At 27.4% G+C, this 18,241-nt stretch overlaps 2 protein-coding genes across 2 annotated transcripts; both read right to left on the reverse strand.

Annotated features, from left to right (window-relative positions):
- Positions 1–966: 966 nt before the first annotated feature.
- On the reverse strand, positions 967–1,860 carry LOC132919071 (uncharacterized protein K02A2.6-like). Its single transcript, XM_060980420.1, has one exon. The coding sequence runs from the start codon at positions 1,858–1,860 to the stop codon at positions 967–969; it is 894 nt and encodes a 297-aa protein (XP_060836403.1).
- A 1,475-nt stretch (positions 1,861–3,335) lies between these two features.
- On the reverse strand, positions 3,336–4,327 carry LOC132921612 (uncharacterized). Its single transcript, XM_060984735.1, has one exon. It carries the CDS (start codon positions 4,152–4,154, stop codon positions 3,708–3,710), a length of 447 nt encoding a protein of 148 aa, XP_060840718.1. The 5' UTR covers positions 4,155–4,327; the 3' UTR covers positions 3,336–3,707.
- Between the last annotated feature and the right edge of the window lie 13,914 nt (positions 4,328–18,241).

Here is an 18,241-nt window from a genome sequence, read left to right on the forward strand (position 1 = left end):
AATAATTTGTATGTGCGACAATGGCTGATGGACTGACACTGCGATTTAAGTCCGTAAACCGTTCGTATTTATATCAAAATTCCCGTAGTGTGTGCGATCGTAGCGCCATTTAATCGGTGGGATGTAAGTGCAGTAGAGTTGTATGGGCTGTCGAATGATCACGCAATAAACCATCGTATATTTTAACACCCATTGTACGGCATGTCCCAAAAGTCCGTATCGCTCTGATTATAATGTACGCGTCAAATACATATTATAATATATTGAGAACTAAATGTGATATTTTTCCGATGGTGATTTATTACAGAAACGTATGACATTAAAATAGAATATTTTCTCATAGAAACTAATCTACTGTTGATAGGACCGAATCTATAATTTATTTACAGATTGACGTGCGGTGATTTCTCAGAGATGCTTAAAAGAAGACGTCACGTTCGTGTTTTATGCGACGTTTCCGTTTCACAAACGTACAAATTCTACGTTCAATACTGTTAAATATTATTACTATGAATAACAACATGAACGTATTATATAGACCTTTATTATTAACAGCATAAAACGTAATGATGAACATTGTAATTTTACATAATAATAATCGATGGACAGTCCCCACTGATAGTAATATGATAATGCTGATTATATATAAATATTAAATAAATACTATACGTATAATATAATGTAATATAAATGCTGAATATGCAACACCTCTTTCCTTAAAAAAAAATTTAAAAAAACATATGCATATATAATATTTTGACAATTTGTATGTTACTTAGTACTTACTAGCTATGTTAGTTTTTTTTTTTTATATCTTACCTATTTAATTACATTAGTCATAATCACTTGGAGAATATCGCTGAGGCGGTTTTCTGTATATAATTGGTCTGGGTGTTTTATTTATTATTGTAGGATCCGGATTTTGATTTACAACTCCTACTGTTTCGGTATTTTCAGTACTTTCATTCATGTTTCTAACGGGTGTATAAGTGAAATAGATTTACTCGCTGGTGTCAGTGATTTATCAATAAGTAATTGATCGTTATGTCTTTTCCAAATAGTTCCATCATCGAGTTCTACACCATGCGTATTGCAACTAATGGATTTAATAATTTTACCTTTTTGCCATTTATTGTTATTATTCCTATAATCTCTAGCTAAGACATAATCGCCTATATTAAATGATACGGTCCTATTACCACCATTGTTTATTTGTGATATTTGTCGTTCGATAACCACTTCACTTGTATTCGGCATTAATGCGTCAAATTGTAAACGTGTTGATCGACCTAACATTAGCTGAGCTGGCGTTTCTCGTGTTGTAGAGTGCGGTGTGTTACGATACATTAAAAGAAATTTATTTAATTGGGATTGTGCAGTCGAACATTTTTTAAAGAAATTTTTTATTTTTTTGACTGCTGATTCCGCACAACCGTTTGATTCTGGGTGAAATGGTGCGCCTGTCATGTGTCTTATGCCTAGATTTTTGCAAAATACTTGAAACTCAAACCCTGCGAAACATTTTGCGCCGTCTGATGTTATTGTTTTTGGAATGCCAAATCGTGCTATAGTTTCTGAAAATTTTTGAATAACAATGTGCGGTGTCATAGAATTTACTTGAAATACTTCCAACCATTTTGTGGTTGCGTCAACAAAGATAAAGAAATATTTATTTTGAAATGGTCCAAGAAAATCACAATGTACTCTAGTCCACGGTTTTTCTGGCCATTTCCACGGTGATAAAATAGATTTTGGTGGATTTTGCCTAACATTAAGACAATTGTCGCAATTTTGCGTGATATTTTCAATTTCTTTATCCATTCCTGGCCACCAAAAGTATGATCTCACCAAACTTTTCATACTGGAAAACCCATATCACAAGAATGAAGTTCGCTAAGTATATTATTTCGAAATTTATCTGGTATAATAAGACGGTAACCCCAAAATAGGCATCCCTGTTTCACTGAAATTTGAGTTCTTCGTAAATTATACGACTTAAGTTCTAAAACGTTAGAAAAATCACTATCCTATTCTCCTGTTTTGACTGCGTTTAATACTTTGGCGAGAATCGTGTCTATAATTGTTTCAATTTCTATTTTAGACCAGTCTAATGTGAAGGGTGATTTTTCGTGAATAAAATTGAGACTAATACATTCTTTATTATGATTTTCGATTTTTGATTTTGAATTTTTCATTCGTGATAAAAAATCGGCTGTATTATCTTCGGATTTCACATATTTTATTTCGAAATCGAATGATGATATAACATAGGCCCACTGTTGTAACCGATTAGCTGCGTAAATTGGGATACCTTTCTTATCACCAAAAATATGTATTAACGGTTTATGGTCGGTTTCTAATAGAAAATGTCTACCATTATTCTAAAACTAGGTGGAGTAAATCGGCCAGTTATAAAGTTCAAAGTTAAGACTATTGTCTGAGGCGTCTTGGTGGTTTTTATTGATATAACCATTGCGATCATTACATGCATTGTAATTAAAATACCAAAAAAGCTATCGGAAGCCCTTGATAATTATTTTACCTTTATGTTTTATACAAGGTGAATTCAATCTTAAATTAATGAATTATTGTTAACGTAAAATTTGGGCTGACATTGAATTGAGTCCCAAATATTGAATTGAGTCCCGCAAATACTTTTGAGTTATCAAAGTTGAGTCCGACCAATATTGTTAGGTTGTTCGAGTTGAGTTTCAGCCTATTATTGATATATATTGATTGCTTATATCGTTTTTAATAATAATAATAATTATAATTTTTTTTAAATAATAATAATTATGTATGATATAATAATGTTTTAATAATAATAGTTATAATTATTATAGATAATAAATCATTCTATATAGATTTATGTGGGGTGGTTTCTCAGATATGGTAAAGAGAAGACACCGCGTCCGAGTTTTATGAGCAGTCTCCGTTTTACAAAAGGTTAATTAGTTTATATCATCGAATGATAAGTTTCGTACAGTTTATACCTAATAGAAATTAAAATTTCAAAAAACAGTAGGTACTATATAAATCACCTTACAGACTTAGGATATCGTTAAAAATACTTAAAAATAAAATGATAATAAATTATTGTGTACAAATGGACAATAAAATAATATACAAATCTTGAACTCAACACTGGCCTAGAAGATGATGGGCCAATCCGTCAGCTTAGTTATACTTAGGAATGAAAACTCTCTTTTTACCGGCACTTTAATATTTTTAAACTCTTTATACGACATGGTACAACTTTACAACATTCAAAATGCGAATACGACGAGCGTCGGCATCATGTCGGGAAGGACAAAATAAAAATAAAGCACAAAATATTCATGAGATAGAGTAATAGTTTAATATCCATGCAATAATACATATAATGGTATAAGTGCACCGATTACACATTATAATTTTACAATAGTTTATCGACTTAACTAAATTAATAATATAACAATAATAATGTATAGATTAATTATACAATAAAATTGAATAATAATATAATAATATGATTTGGGTATTTTTTTTTTTATAGACAAACAAATTTTCTGTGATCTGTTGACAAAGAGTCGTTGACGCGGCTAATATCGTATGCAATAATATTGTGTGGCATTATACCTTATACCGTGATATAAAAGTCATCGTTGTGATTGTATTGAATGTATTAATATGTAGATAATTGCAATTATTTTATTTATTTTTTATACCTAACCCGATGACTCAGCTGGTGGTGTAGAACTTGGTGGAGTTGGAGGTACGTACGGAGACGGAATGCAAGTTTCGTTCACCATCTGAGTCGGAGGTGTGCATTCCGCCAACGTGGCCGCGTCGGTAGTTAGGGCGCACACGTAACAAGCACCGTCGCACAAACACTTTTCCTTTTGCGAACACGCCGCCTCGCAGTCGCTTTGGCTGTAGAACTGGGTGTCACCGTTTTCAAGAGTCGCATTGCACTGAAGACACGAATACGTGGTGGTGTCTGCGAGGATTATGCACGTGTTATTATTCTCTGTGTGGCATACGTCTTTCGTGCATTCTTCGCACGACGTGAAGTTTGTAAGAGTTTCCGCCGATTGGGTGGGATCGAAGTAGAATACGTTCAGCAATACCGTTAAAGCGAACACAGAGACGACGGCTTGTGACAGGACAAACATCTTGTTCCTAGGGTTTTGTACGTTCAATTGCGGTATTTATATAAGATTATTTCGAAATGTGCGGCGTGTTCCGCGGTAGATCGGCGCTGTGTGGTAACAATAAGCCACTCGGAGATTATAATAATTTGTATGTGCGACAATGGCTGATGGACTGACACTACGATTTAAGTCCGTAAACCGTTCGTATTTATATCAAAATTCCCGTAGTGTGTGCGATCGTGGCGCCATTTAATTGGTCGGATGTAAGTGCAGTAGGGTTGGATGGGCTGTCGAATGATCACGCAATAAACCATCGTATATTTTAACACCCATTGTACGGCATGTCCCAAAAGTCCGTATCGCTCTGATCATAATGTACGCGTCAAATCCATATTATATAATATATTGAGAACTAAATGTGATATTTTTCCGATGGTGATTTATTACAGAAACGTATGACATTAAAATAGAATATTTTCTCATAGAAACTAATCTACTGTTGATGGGACCGAATCTATAATTTATTTACAGATTAACTTGCGGTGATTTCTCAGAGATGCTTAAAAGAAGACACCACGTTCGTGTTTTATGTGACGTTTCCGTTTCACAAACGTACAAATTCTACGTTCAATACGATCCATTTTTTTCTGTTATTCTAAAACTAGATGGAGTGAATCGACCAGTTATAAAGCTCAAAGTTAAGACTATTGTCCGAGGCGTCTTGGTAGTTTTTATTGATACAACCATTGCGATCATTACATGCATTGTAATTAAAATACCAAAAAAGCTATCGGAAGCCCTTGATAATTATTTTACCTTTATGTTTTATACAAGGCGAATTCAATCTTAGATTAATAAATTATTGTTAACGTAAAATTTGGGCTGACATTGAATTGAGTCCCGCAAATACTTTTGAGTTATCAAAATTGAGTCCGACCAATATTGTTAGGTTGTTCGAGTTGAGTTTCAGCCTATTATTGATATATATTGATTGCTTATATTGTTTTTAATAATAATAATAATAATGTTTTAAAATAATAATAATTATGTATGATATAATGATGTTTGAATAATTATTATTATTATTATTATGTGTAATATAATTATGTTAATAATTAAATAGTGACTGGTAAAAATTTAAGTGATACAGATTTTAAAAAGTCAAATCTCTAAATTTGCTTATTTATATATTTGTTTGTCTGCTCCCGTAAAAATTTTTCTTTTTCTAATTTATCTTTACATGTTTGCTTTTTAATTTTATACATTTATCAGTCTATATCCCCAGAAGAGTGTCCACAAGAAAAAAATATTTGGATGTCCCGAATGGAATGAAATAAAGCTTTTAATTATGAGTGTCTTTTACTGTGTAGGTAGTTATGACTTTTTATCTATACGGACTCAATTCAAAGATATCATTATAATAAGCTGGACTCAATTCAAACACATAAAAGTAGCATGGACTCAATTCAAAATCACCGAAAATTTGCTATTATACGTTTGTAAGACAGATTATCGTACGCAGGTCGATCCTGAGGTGTTACGATACTTTCGGGACACACTGTAATCGCATCTCAAATATTATAAGTTTAATTACTGCACAGGACATACAAATGTTAAATCAATATTTTCGTATAAAAACATATAATAAATTATAATAATATAGGTAGGTACATATAATTTATATAGTATTCATATGCATATACCGTACACTTGTAATCACCAAATAATGACGATGACGTCGGTTTGTATTTATACAAACAAATACCTCGATTGCCTACAGTATATTTATACCTACAATATCAATAATGAAAATCAGGACCGAGAAAAATTAGGCCCCTTTGACATATCTCTCCCGCCACGAGTAGGTTCGTGATATATGATTAAATAAATTATTATTCTAGTAAATAATTCGATTCAAGGATGCTTTTGATGCTGCAAATCGGTATTTGTATTAATTGTTAATTATTAACTACTTATATGTATAATAAGGTTTAATAATAACAATCATCATAAAAATTATTTGATACCTATTCATAGCGATTTCATTTTTTTTTTCATCGTGAAGCTGTAAAGCACCAAATTATTTAAAATACTTTTTTGCTCGTCCTGAAAATGAATTTTGTACAATTTACTAAATTTTACTGTACTGCAGTATATAATTTGAAATTATTTTTATCATTTCCTTGACAATGTTTGTTTATTGTATAGGTTTCACTTTTGTATTTAGTAATTTAGCCATTTATTATTGTATAATTATAACCTGTGGTAAATTATAATAATTACCTTCCTATTGCATATTTCTGTATAATACGCAATCGTACTCGGGTAATAAATTTCAGTCAAGATAAAACAAAATTTTTTAAAAACAGTTAAATACTTTTAGATTCTGAACGGAGTGATGAATGTATTGATTATACAATGATGTGTGTTTTTTTTTTGTGTCTGTCGATACTTTTTGGAGTAGTAATAATGCTTCGATTTTTGACTTCAGCCCCTCTTTGAAAAGGAAAATTTATCTAATTGGTATTTTGGGGGGTCAAAGGTAAAAAAATTCGGGAAAAACCCTGAAAAAATTACGGAAACACGGGAATTTTTACGCATAACCACTTTTTGATAAAATCGACTTTTTCATTTTGCTGTAACTCAAAAACCAATCATTGTAAATACGTGAAATTTTCCCCAAATTTTAATATTAGCGTTATCTAATTACGATTAAATTTTCAAAATATTTAGGATTTTTTTAAACTATTTATAAACCTTTAAAATTTTCGATTTTTCAAAATTTTTTTTCTTAAAATGCTGATTAAAAAAAATTGGCTATCCAATAAATCTTTAAAATTTAATACAAGGTTTCTTATAAGTTTTACTTATTGTAGTAAAAAAAATCATTAATCGTTAGTCACAATTTTTGTTTATAAGCATTTAACGCTCATATGTTTACAAAATATATCAAAATCACGAAAATTTGCAAAGAATTTTGAAGTTGAAAATTCATAAAATTTTTTGATTTATACCTAAGGTTCAAAAATCCAATACTAGGTTATCCATAAGTTTTCCTTCAAATAACTGTAAAAAAAAATTCCATTGTCAATATAGAAGACATTTTATGAGCGTATAAAATTTAATTTTTTACGAAATCGCATAAAATAACGATAGGTATATTACAATGTAAATATAGGTAATATTATAATATATCCAACTAATTATCATTGACTGACAAATCATCTCCGTTCAGAATCGTTTTTTGTGTACAATGATACCCGTCATTTTAACACATCCACTATAGTGACCAGTGACCTACTCTCCATCTCTACTATACAGCAGAGCGATACCCACTTGCCCACTTTTTTTTTTTTACTTTTCTTACTCTTTTTTTGAATGGCAATATCCATTTTTAATTTCATATTCTAAAGCTGAGTATATTTTAGAGTATTTCCATACATAAAAATGAAATTCGGACAGGTATAGTTTATATGTAAATATGTAATAATTATTTAAAATTTTGATTAGCGGAGTAGTATGTCGTATATACTACTTTTATTTCTAGTTTTACTATAAATCATGTAAAAAAAATATTTTGAAAAACTTTAATAGTTTTTTAAATAATGATTGTTTGGTGAAAAAAGAATCCACTCTCTATTAGTATAAATTAGAATATTATTCATCTATTTCAACTCCCTAATTAAGTATTTACACGTATTGACGTATTGACAAGTAGTACATATTAGTTTAAGTATAAAATATAAAATAAAATTTCAAAATAAACTCAAAATATGAAATTCCAATTGTAAAAATGTGTTTAAAATGCATAGTGCATTTATAACATTATTTTTTTAAGCCGCAACATATGACTCACGATTTGTATTTAATATTTTATTCTATAATGATTGTATACCTATAGTTGTAATATAATTTAATATTTGTTTAAAACTCACTGCCAAATTATTAAAATGTTAACGTAGGCATATTATAATATTTTTACGAATTAGGGTACTCAATTTACATAAGGATTTATCGCAAAATAATATAATTAATAATTATATAGCATTGAACATTTTCATAAATCATAATGTCAAATTGAATAAACATTTTAATTTTATATCGTTGATCTACGACCGCGAAAATAATTGTTAATTATTAATAAAATTATTAGGTTGCATATACCTACCTTTCATTAACTTTTTTTTTTTAAGACGATGCATTCTTATACAAGACAGGGGCAGTTCCAAAAATTTGGTTAGGGGGGGGTCCTAATAAATTTAATTTTTCTTATTATTCTTGGTATTTCCGTAATCTTAATAGAAATCTGTGCTACGCAATTAATCTTTTAAACTTAATAAAATTATATCATATTATATTATTTTTTATTAATTTATTATTATAGGTTCTTCATAATATATAATTATATAATAGATATAGCCAGTATAATACTGTCATACCTTTATTTATATACTTGTACGTGTCTATGTAAGTCGATAGTATAATATGTTTTTTGTTTTTAATTTATATTACTATATACAACTTTTTAGAAATACGGGACTGGGAGGGACATGGCCCTTAGGCCTTAAGGACCTTCTGGGGCCATCCTTGACACAAGATAAAATTTTATATTACTCAAATCTTGAAGCCCATATTAGTAAAATATTATATTTAAATATCAATATAGCAATAAAATTTATTGGGTGAATAAATTAAAAATTTAAAAATTAATTGAATAAAAATATTTTCATGTTTTAGTTTTTGGTTTTTATTTCGAAATAACTGCTTTTACACCATAATAATTATGGTTATCATACTTTATTAACGGAGTATTTACTTGAAAAAACTTATCAAATAATGTTTACACAGTAGGTGTTTGTGGCTTGATTACAATTTTTTTAAATCCATTATATTTTCTGGATTTCGATAATTTCTATAAGCAGGATAGCTTTACTAGAGATAAATTCTATTATGTTTTCAAAAACCTATTTTCTCCGTTTGAACTTCGAACATGTAAAGGAAAACAACAAATAATTAAAATTTACAATACATTTTTTAACATCTCGTACATGGAATTTATGTACAGTGAAAAAAAAATAAAAATTATCGTATAAAAAGTTATAAATTTGGATTTAAATAAAAATTGAGTTAGCACGTTGGACATGTGTTCAAAGAACAATATTATGTAAGCGGTATTTGAAAATTTTAAAACAATTATTTATAAATGTCAAAAGTATAAATCATAACATAAGAAAAACAATTATAAAAATATTATTATTAATAATAAATTTGTAGCACCTATAAATAAATAATATTTTAAAATAAATCAAAAATGTTATTGCGTATAGTAAAATTCATAATAATTTTATGATATAACTAACATTATATCATACATATAACATATTTATACATTTTACGTATGTAAAAATTTTAAACACAAATAATGTTTTTGTTTTATAACAAAATAATTATCGTCAACTGACATTGAAATACATAATATATATTTATAAATAGGATATTTCATAAAGTGTGAAATTTTTGAAAATGCAATAAATACGCTAATGGTTACTGAATCGCTCCATGACAATCAAGTTCAATAAAAGCGAATTGCTTTCTAATCTAATGAAAAAATAACTAAAATAGGGGTGACAACCTTCAAACAAACAAATCTTACGCATTAAAAAAATTGCGAGTTTTATGAAACACCCTACTATGTACCTATATTAGATATTATGGTTTAAATATAAACAACTGAAAGAGAACCTGCCGGTATTAAATTTTTAAATCTTAAGTATAAAACCGATAAATTTTATGCATTTCCAACTATAACATAATTAACTAACTTTTGAGATTTTTTTAAATGTTGTCAAAATTCTAACTTTAAATACTTATAACAAAATTACGAGCAAAATTATAATACTTTAGATTTTTGATATTTTTTAGTTGAGAAACTAACGAATTATGAGGAGTATTGTATTAAATTTTTAAATATTTCTATATCTACCAGAGAATTTCAACATTTATTCAAAAAAATAAAAAATTAAAGTGTCATCAATTATCTGCAGTTATTCGTTATTAAATTAATTCAAAAAGCGAAATCAATTTTGTAGAAAATTGGATTTGCATAAAAATTCATGTTTTTCTTTAACTTTTTGTCTGTTTTCTTCAATCATAAAAATAAGTACAGGACATTTTTAAGTTTGACCTCTCTAATGGACAAAATAAATCTAATTTTTTATCCAAAATCATCCCATTTTTTAAAATTGAAGCATTAACTATAAATATTATACATATGTTTTATACAAATATTAATTAGTTTACCTACATTATACTTCTTTTATAGTCAATGTGTGATTCTTAAATTTACTAAAATATACCATAATGTGATATAATATGCATAGTAAATTGTGTTATAATTATCACAATGTTATATATTTAATTTTCATAAATTACAAATTTATTTTAATACATGCGATGTTTTAAAATGTTTGGAACCACTTATAATACCTGCCCATTGGGGGGCAAGTAGTAGTACTAGTCACTAGACCACTTTTCGTCAACAATTAAGTTTAAGGTACGTCAGGAGACAATTACAGTACGTCTATTCCATCTGCCTAAACCCAATGCAATGTTGCCGTTGTTTACAATCATGATTATTTGTAATAACTAATAACTTATTTTTGGTTCGTAAATGCTTATCTTTGATAAAGTTTAATAAACCTTAATGTGGTAATTTTATTATTCTCAGTGCTTAACTTTTCGGAAACAGGCATTCAATAGTTTAGATACCAAAGTTTTAATTTATAATATAATTTATAATAATTTTTACTTGTATTGTATTAGCTACATGTCTATAATATAATATGTATATATATGTATATATTTGTTTTTAATTTATTTAAGTATTGGTTTTATTTACATATAGTTTTAGAGGCAAGACTGCCTTTAACCTTTTTGAGGCCCTCGACAGTGGTATAATGGGGGGGGGGGCCTACACCTTGGATAGAGTACTATTAATTTTTTTAATTTTTTTTATTATTATTATTAACGGTTGGTGATCTGGCAGAAACTAAGGGATCCCATCGGTCGTGGCGCCCTGGACACGTGCCCAAAGTGTACAATGGGAAAGAGGTGTCTGTTTAGAGGGTAGATTTATTTTAAATTATATTATTATTATACTTACTACATAAAAACTTGATTGAATATAAAGTGAATACAAATACATATTTTCACTTAACTTCTTAACAGTTATATTATCATGTTTATTTAAAAATTTAACAATCGTTACTAATACTGAGTACTAATAGTAATACATGTTGGTCACGTTGCACTCATTTTCGTACACAATATTATGCTACTAAAAGGGACAAACGTACGCAACCATATATCACCGAATTATTTATTTGAGTAGGTAAGTAAGTGCTCACGGGGACGTATAATTATGGGGAGATATGGAGGATGAAGGATCTATAAGTTGTATTTACATTATTAACTTTTACCTTCAAATATTTTAAATATAAATTTATAAATTATTACAAAACGAAATCAAATAAAATATTTAGTTATATTAGTTTATAATTAATTTATTACTCGATAAGTAATAAGCATGGTTTTTAAAATAAATGGTCATTTCAAATTCATCAGTTTTATTTTTCCTAGTTATCTAATTATCTTATCGATTTATAAGTGCAGGGGCCGCCCCTGCAACACACTGTACCTAATTATTAGTTAATAATTTCAGTGCCTACATGCTATTTAAGTACATAGAGATAATAAATACTCCAATAATGGGTAAAACCGCAGTTCCGAAAATTCAAGTACGCCAGAAAGAATGTTTTCAGCCCTAAGAAAAGTCAAAACGTATCTTCAAAACGGTATGTCAAAGGTAAGTAATTATAATTGCTGCTGGCAAAGCCCCCCACAAGTCGGTTTTGAATATTTATTTTTATATCCCCCTTCCCACCCACGAAACATTCTCAATTATGCCACTAGGTATCTACTCAAGTAATAAACAAGCGATAAGAATAGCTTTTGCCTCACACACACAATTTTAATATTAATTATATAATTTTATAACTAATACCGATTCGAAAATATCGTATACGTTTAGTTCTGGTAGACCCTAGGTTTTAATGTATATATACACTACTTATATCTAATTTTTTAATTCAATTAAGCGTTAATGTAAATAGTATATTGTTATTTAACATAATTTATGATGATATTATTGTTCTCAACCGACACATGCAAAAAAGTATAATATTTTGTTATGTAATTAGGTAGTCATACGACGCTCATGCCAAAACAATAATTTAGAATAATTAATGTACAATGTTTTAATGTACACAGCGTGTAAAAAAGTCGGAGGTCCTACTAATATAACACGTTACACAAAACAAACAAAAAAGAGTTATGATGAATTGTTACCTATTACCTGTCTAATGTATAGAACTATTTAGTGCCTATTACCACTGCCTATATTAAACTACCATATAATTGAATACAATCAAATATTTAATTAAACAATAACAAATTTGCGTGCCGATTTATGTTATCGTTTTAGGTTTTGACGGTTTTGATAATATTTACGACTACGATCTTTGTACAGTATAATACGACAGGTACCACATTTAAATATATTTGTAAACAATACTTTTTATAATAACTGAACAGCAATTTAAGCTTCGGTACGAGTACAATATTGTGGTTAGGCATAATTAATTAAATAACTAATAACAATAACTGACACTGGTGTTCTGCAGTTAATTGAAAATATTATATTGTTGCCAGGCTAATATTGTAAACATAAAATATGTGTTGTCTCCGACGAAATGGTTAATTAAAATCAAATTGTACCACACTAAATTCTTTCTAGCGCCCAATTGCTCTGATTTAATTTACTAAAATTCTTGAAAATGTATTACAAAATTAATTATTCATCATATAATATGTTTTATATATATAAGTTTTAAAAAAAAAATCCAAAATGTATCATAAGTAGTTATACAGAAACTAGTGGCAATCAGGATATATAAAATTTAATATACTTATGGTAGTCGGGGGCTCCGCCCCACCCAACAACCCTCGTATAACATTAACAAATACCATGTATTGATATAAATTATTATGTTAAGACAGTATGTGTAAGATCTACAAATTTTATAAAACTTTTATACTATAACTAAAATAATAACTTTTATATTCTAAATCACATAATATAAATAATACACTATATAACACTATAGTATTCAAAAAACATGAAATTTAATAGAATGAATATAATGATACACATATTAATATATTATGATTACCTATTTGAATTATAAGCGACGGCATTGGAGAGCAAATTCAGCCTGTTTTCTTCAACGGTATTTCTTAAAATAACTTTTAAGTTTACGTAGAGTTTAAAAGAAGCGTTCACTCTTAGATGCAGTGACAAGGATCGTTGTCAATATGACCAACCAACTCAGCATGTGAATTGTAGGGAAACCGAAAAATAATAGAACTACAATTATGAATGATTATTTCTTGCACTTCGTGAGCAAGTTTGGAGTTTTATCAAATAAAACAAAATACGGCGGATGGGGAGTGTTCTAACATCCATATCAACCCCCCCCCCCCTCCACTAAATACGTCCTTGAATTGTCTGAAACCATAAAATCTAATAAATGTAAAAAGAAAATCATTTTTTATAGACATCTTAAATTTAAATTTGGACAAAATTAATTATTTAAATATAAAAAGGATAGGTAAAATAAAATTCTGTATTTTAACGTCGGATGATGAAGTTAATTATTATGTTATAATTTAAAAACCCTAGGTATTCGTGAAAATTTGAAAATTTTCCATATATTATTATGAATATGAAGTTTACTATTCGCAATGACAATTTTGATATTATTATCTATCCAAGAAAAAGATGTTATTAATTTTGAGTTATAGAATTTGATAAATACTTTTATATATTTTTATAATAATTAAATCCTAATAAATACAATATCTTTGAAAAAATATATGTCATAGGTACTACTATAATACTAAGAGTAATATAAATTACTCTAATTACTAAACCAAAAGAAACACATCATAAAGTATATACTTAGTGTTATAAGCTGACAGACCGTATATCCACTAATAAACGTTTTTAATATACAACTAAACTCTAGAGTAGGTATTGTAAAACATAAGAGTAAAAAACTTAAGAAATTATGATAAAAAATAGAAAAACATTTTTTTCCAAAATGTTTTTTTTTCATGACTTCATGATCAAGGATGTCGGATAAACAATAATTTGATCAGAAATATAATTTCCGTACTTTAAGGCTTGAAGCCAATTGGTTATGAAGGAATGAATTCATGAAGGTATTAGGTAATACAAAACAAACCATATGTTTTTAATTTAGTTATTGAAAGAGAATTATTAACTCTATTGAATGCTTTTTAGTCAATGTAGACATAACGTTAAATTGAGTTTTGTAATTGAAAGAATCCAGAATTAGTTGTTTTAATATACTTAGGTTTTTGTTGACGAAAACCATGTTCTTCACTTGAAAAAATATGTTTACATAATGGAAAAATTTTATTGTTAACTTATTTAGAGAAGAATTCATATTTTAAAAATAGGTCGATAATTAGAAGCAAATGATTTATCTCTTTTTGAAAATCGATGTTATGAATGAAAATTTCTATTTACCACGAAAAATATTTGTTGTTAGCTAATATTTTATTAAATAAATATGTTATCAATTATAATGGGTGATAAATTATAAATGGACATTCATTTAAAAATCTTGCAGAGGTGTCATCAAGATCAGGTGATTGATTTTGATTTATTGACCAAATTTCATTAAAAACATTTATTTTAGAGATATTTACAGAGTTAAGACAAAATAAAGAGTTATCTAATTTACTGAAATTTTTAACATTATAATTAAATTAACTAATACATTGGGTTTATAAACGTAAGAAAAGTATGGTTTAAATAAATTAACTACATCCGCAGAACCAGAGAAAGCCTCGCTTTATCAAGATATATAACATATAGGTACATAATTGTAGGTTAGGTACTGTAATGATAGTAACAGTAAATTATAAAATTTCCAAAAATATTTCGGATTGATTAACCAAGTTTTGGATGTTATTAATGTATAATTTATAATCACGATATGTCGATATCTAATATTTTTACTTCTAGTTCGAAGATTGTATGAAGTAATCGATTTATTTTATATTTGTATATTATATTACCTATATTATATTATAATATTGTATTTACTTGTTTGTGTTATCTACTCATATAATAATATATTCATATCTAATAATTGTATCTATTATATTTAAATACAATGGTTGTTTGACACGAATAATAAAAAAAACCTGTAATAACCATATTTATTATTAGGAAACCTATAAAAAAAAATTCAATCGATTTTTTACAATATACAATTCCCAATGACATTGCAAGATAGATGGTGCCGCATCTATACGAGTTAGTATTTTATAATTCGGCGCACATTTCGCTTGCAAATATTATAAGGTTACAAAATGTATAAGATTACCTAATATAAGGTTTTCCACCGACCACCGTACAAAAAACAACAATTGCAAATCATAAATAACACTTGAAACATTTCAGATTAACTTAAATTATCATTTTCTGTACATAATGCAATTTTAAAAATATTTAAATTTATTTTAAGGTATTTATGGGCCATTGAAATTATCGATTTTTATTTTTATAATAATTGTTGATAAAATATTTAGGCTAAGTAAAAACGCTTGAAAATGTAATATACAAGATCTCACACAAGTTGTTTAAATAATTAATTAAATAAATAAAAAATACATTAGGTTTAATCTCTTTTTAAGAATTATAAGTTTAATTTATTATAGAAAAATTCGTTAAAACCATAACATTTTTTAAAAACATTTTCAGTGTAAATATAAAATAGGTTAACTATATTAATGCTTGAAAATATAGTATTAGTTCTTACGGTAATCTAAAAATCTAAAAAAATATATATTATTTGTTTGATAAACATTTAAAGTTAACATATTGAAATTAGATATTAGGTAGGTATAATTATATATTTAACAATAATTAACATTTTTAGTTATTTTGTTGTAATTCAAAAATGTTACTGGAGACTTAAAACTTTTATGTATAATATTATTAATATTGTTTTATTATATTATTTTATCATATACAATGACACTGAAATTTTTAGATTAATTTTAAGCTACCATCTATTTATATCACAACCCTATTCACATTGTTCTACAATAAGTATTGACTCAAAACTTAATAACAATAAGTCTATTTTATTATGGTATAAATATATAAATAATATAAATATATAATATACCTATTATTATAATACATTAGATAACGCCTAATTAATAATAAAATAAAGTGACATTTTCTTCAAAAACGAATTCGGTCTGTACCTATTACTTATAATTTAGGGACCGGATTTATATGCACAAAAAATCCTCAAAATATGCTTTTAATAATGCTGTAATATGTTATAAAATATGTATTTATTTTTAAATATGTACTTAAATATGCACTTAAATTTTGTTTAAAACTATGTAAAAATATGTAAATGTAGTATGTAAAATTATGTAACAATATTTATTAATTAATATGGTATTAAAAAAGCTTTTAATGTATTTAAACACGACGCACTCGGGCACAATTTTAAACATAAAATGCAAGACACGGACTGATGTCGAAAACTGATCGTGGAACACTTGAATTCTATTATATGAGCTACGAATTTATCTATATATATAATATTATATATGTTGCATATGACCATATGGAGTATGTAATCTTATCTTTCGAAATAACGACCGGTGTCAATTTTATCGATATTATGTGGCTGTGAACGTGAAAATACGACGAAAAACGAATATATGTGTTATAAATAATAATATGCATTTTAAAACTAAAAATATGCATTCAATATGCATTTAATAGGTAAAAACGTTGAAATATGCAAAATATGCAAAATAAAATTAGTGTTATTTTAATAAGAGTGATCTAAATCGGGGACAATTTTCATCAGATTTCAAAAAGCTTATTCCAATACATATATGCATTTGCATATAAATCCGGTCCCTAAGTTATATCTATTGGTAAAATAACCAAGTTATAATATTTGTATAATATATAATAAAATACTCAGTTAAAGAAGCTGTCTCCGCTCTGAATAGTTTTTTCGTCTGATTTATCACTGAATTAAAATTTAATACATCCATTACCAGTGGCGTAATTGTGGGGGGTCAAGAGGGGGCACTTTCCCCCCTGACAATTTTTTGAAAGCTAAAGGTATATTTTTTAACCGGTGGGGATGGGTGTCAGGGTTTTGATAATAATAAATATATTACATTCATTATACATTGCCCCCCCCCCCTAGATTTTTTCCCAGTTACGCCACTGTCCATTACCTACATTAGAGTGACAGTTAACTTATCAATGACTAGGTAAGTATACTCAACACCAACTAAATAGCAAAACGAGTTCTCTAGTTATTTTGTTCTCTAAACAGAATACAAAACTATCACAGTAATTGTATACAAAAATTATTTATTTATTTTAATTAACAATGTTTTGTGACATGTTAATTTTTATTATTAAGTACGGTTATAATATGACCAATAATTCCTCAAAAAATATAATTCTTTGTACCTAGTAGGTCACCATTTAAAATGTGGGTAGATCACCAGGTCTGGTAGGTCATATACTGAACATACAAACATACATCCTATTGTATATTACTTACATTTGACTTCAGTTTAAATATATGAAACAAAGTTCCTTTACTTAATTTACATAATAATTAGATAATTGATATCTTTATTTTATCAAATTATATTGTCTATTATCAATTGGGCTCAATATTAATGATATTTATATTTAGTGAACACCATAAACTAAGAAGATATCTTCTTAGTTCATGGTGAATACTATTGTATAAAAATATTTTTCTTTTATATAGTAATAAAAAAAAAAGTGAGCTGCTGTACATGTTGCATCTGCATCTGTGTACTAATTATTAACTATTACAATAATTATTATAAAATCAGGAATAAGGATAAAAGATAGTTTCAAACAGTGCGATAAA

This window comes from Rhopalosiphum padi, chromosome 2 (genome assembly GCF_020882245.1).
Source record: "Rhopalosiphum padi isolate XX-2018 chromosome 2, ASM2088224v1, whole genome shotgun sequence".
Classification (NCBI taxonomy): Eukaryota; Metazoa; Arthropoda; class Insecta; order Hemiptera; family Aphididae; genus Rhopalosiphum; species Rhopalosiphum padi.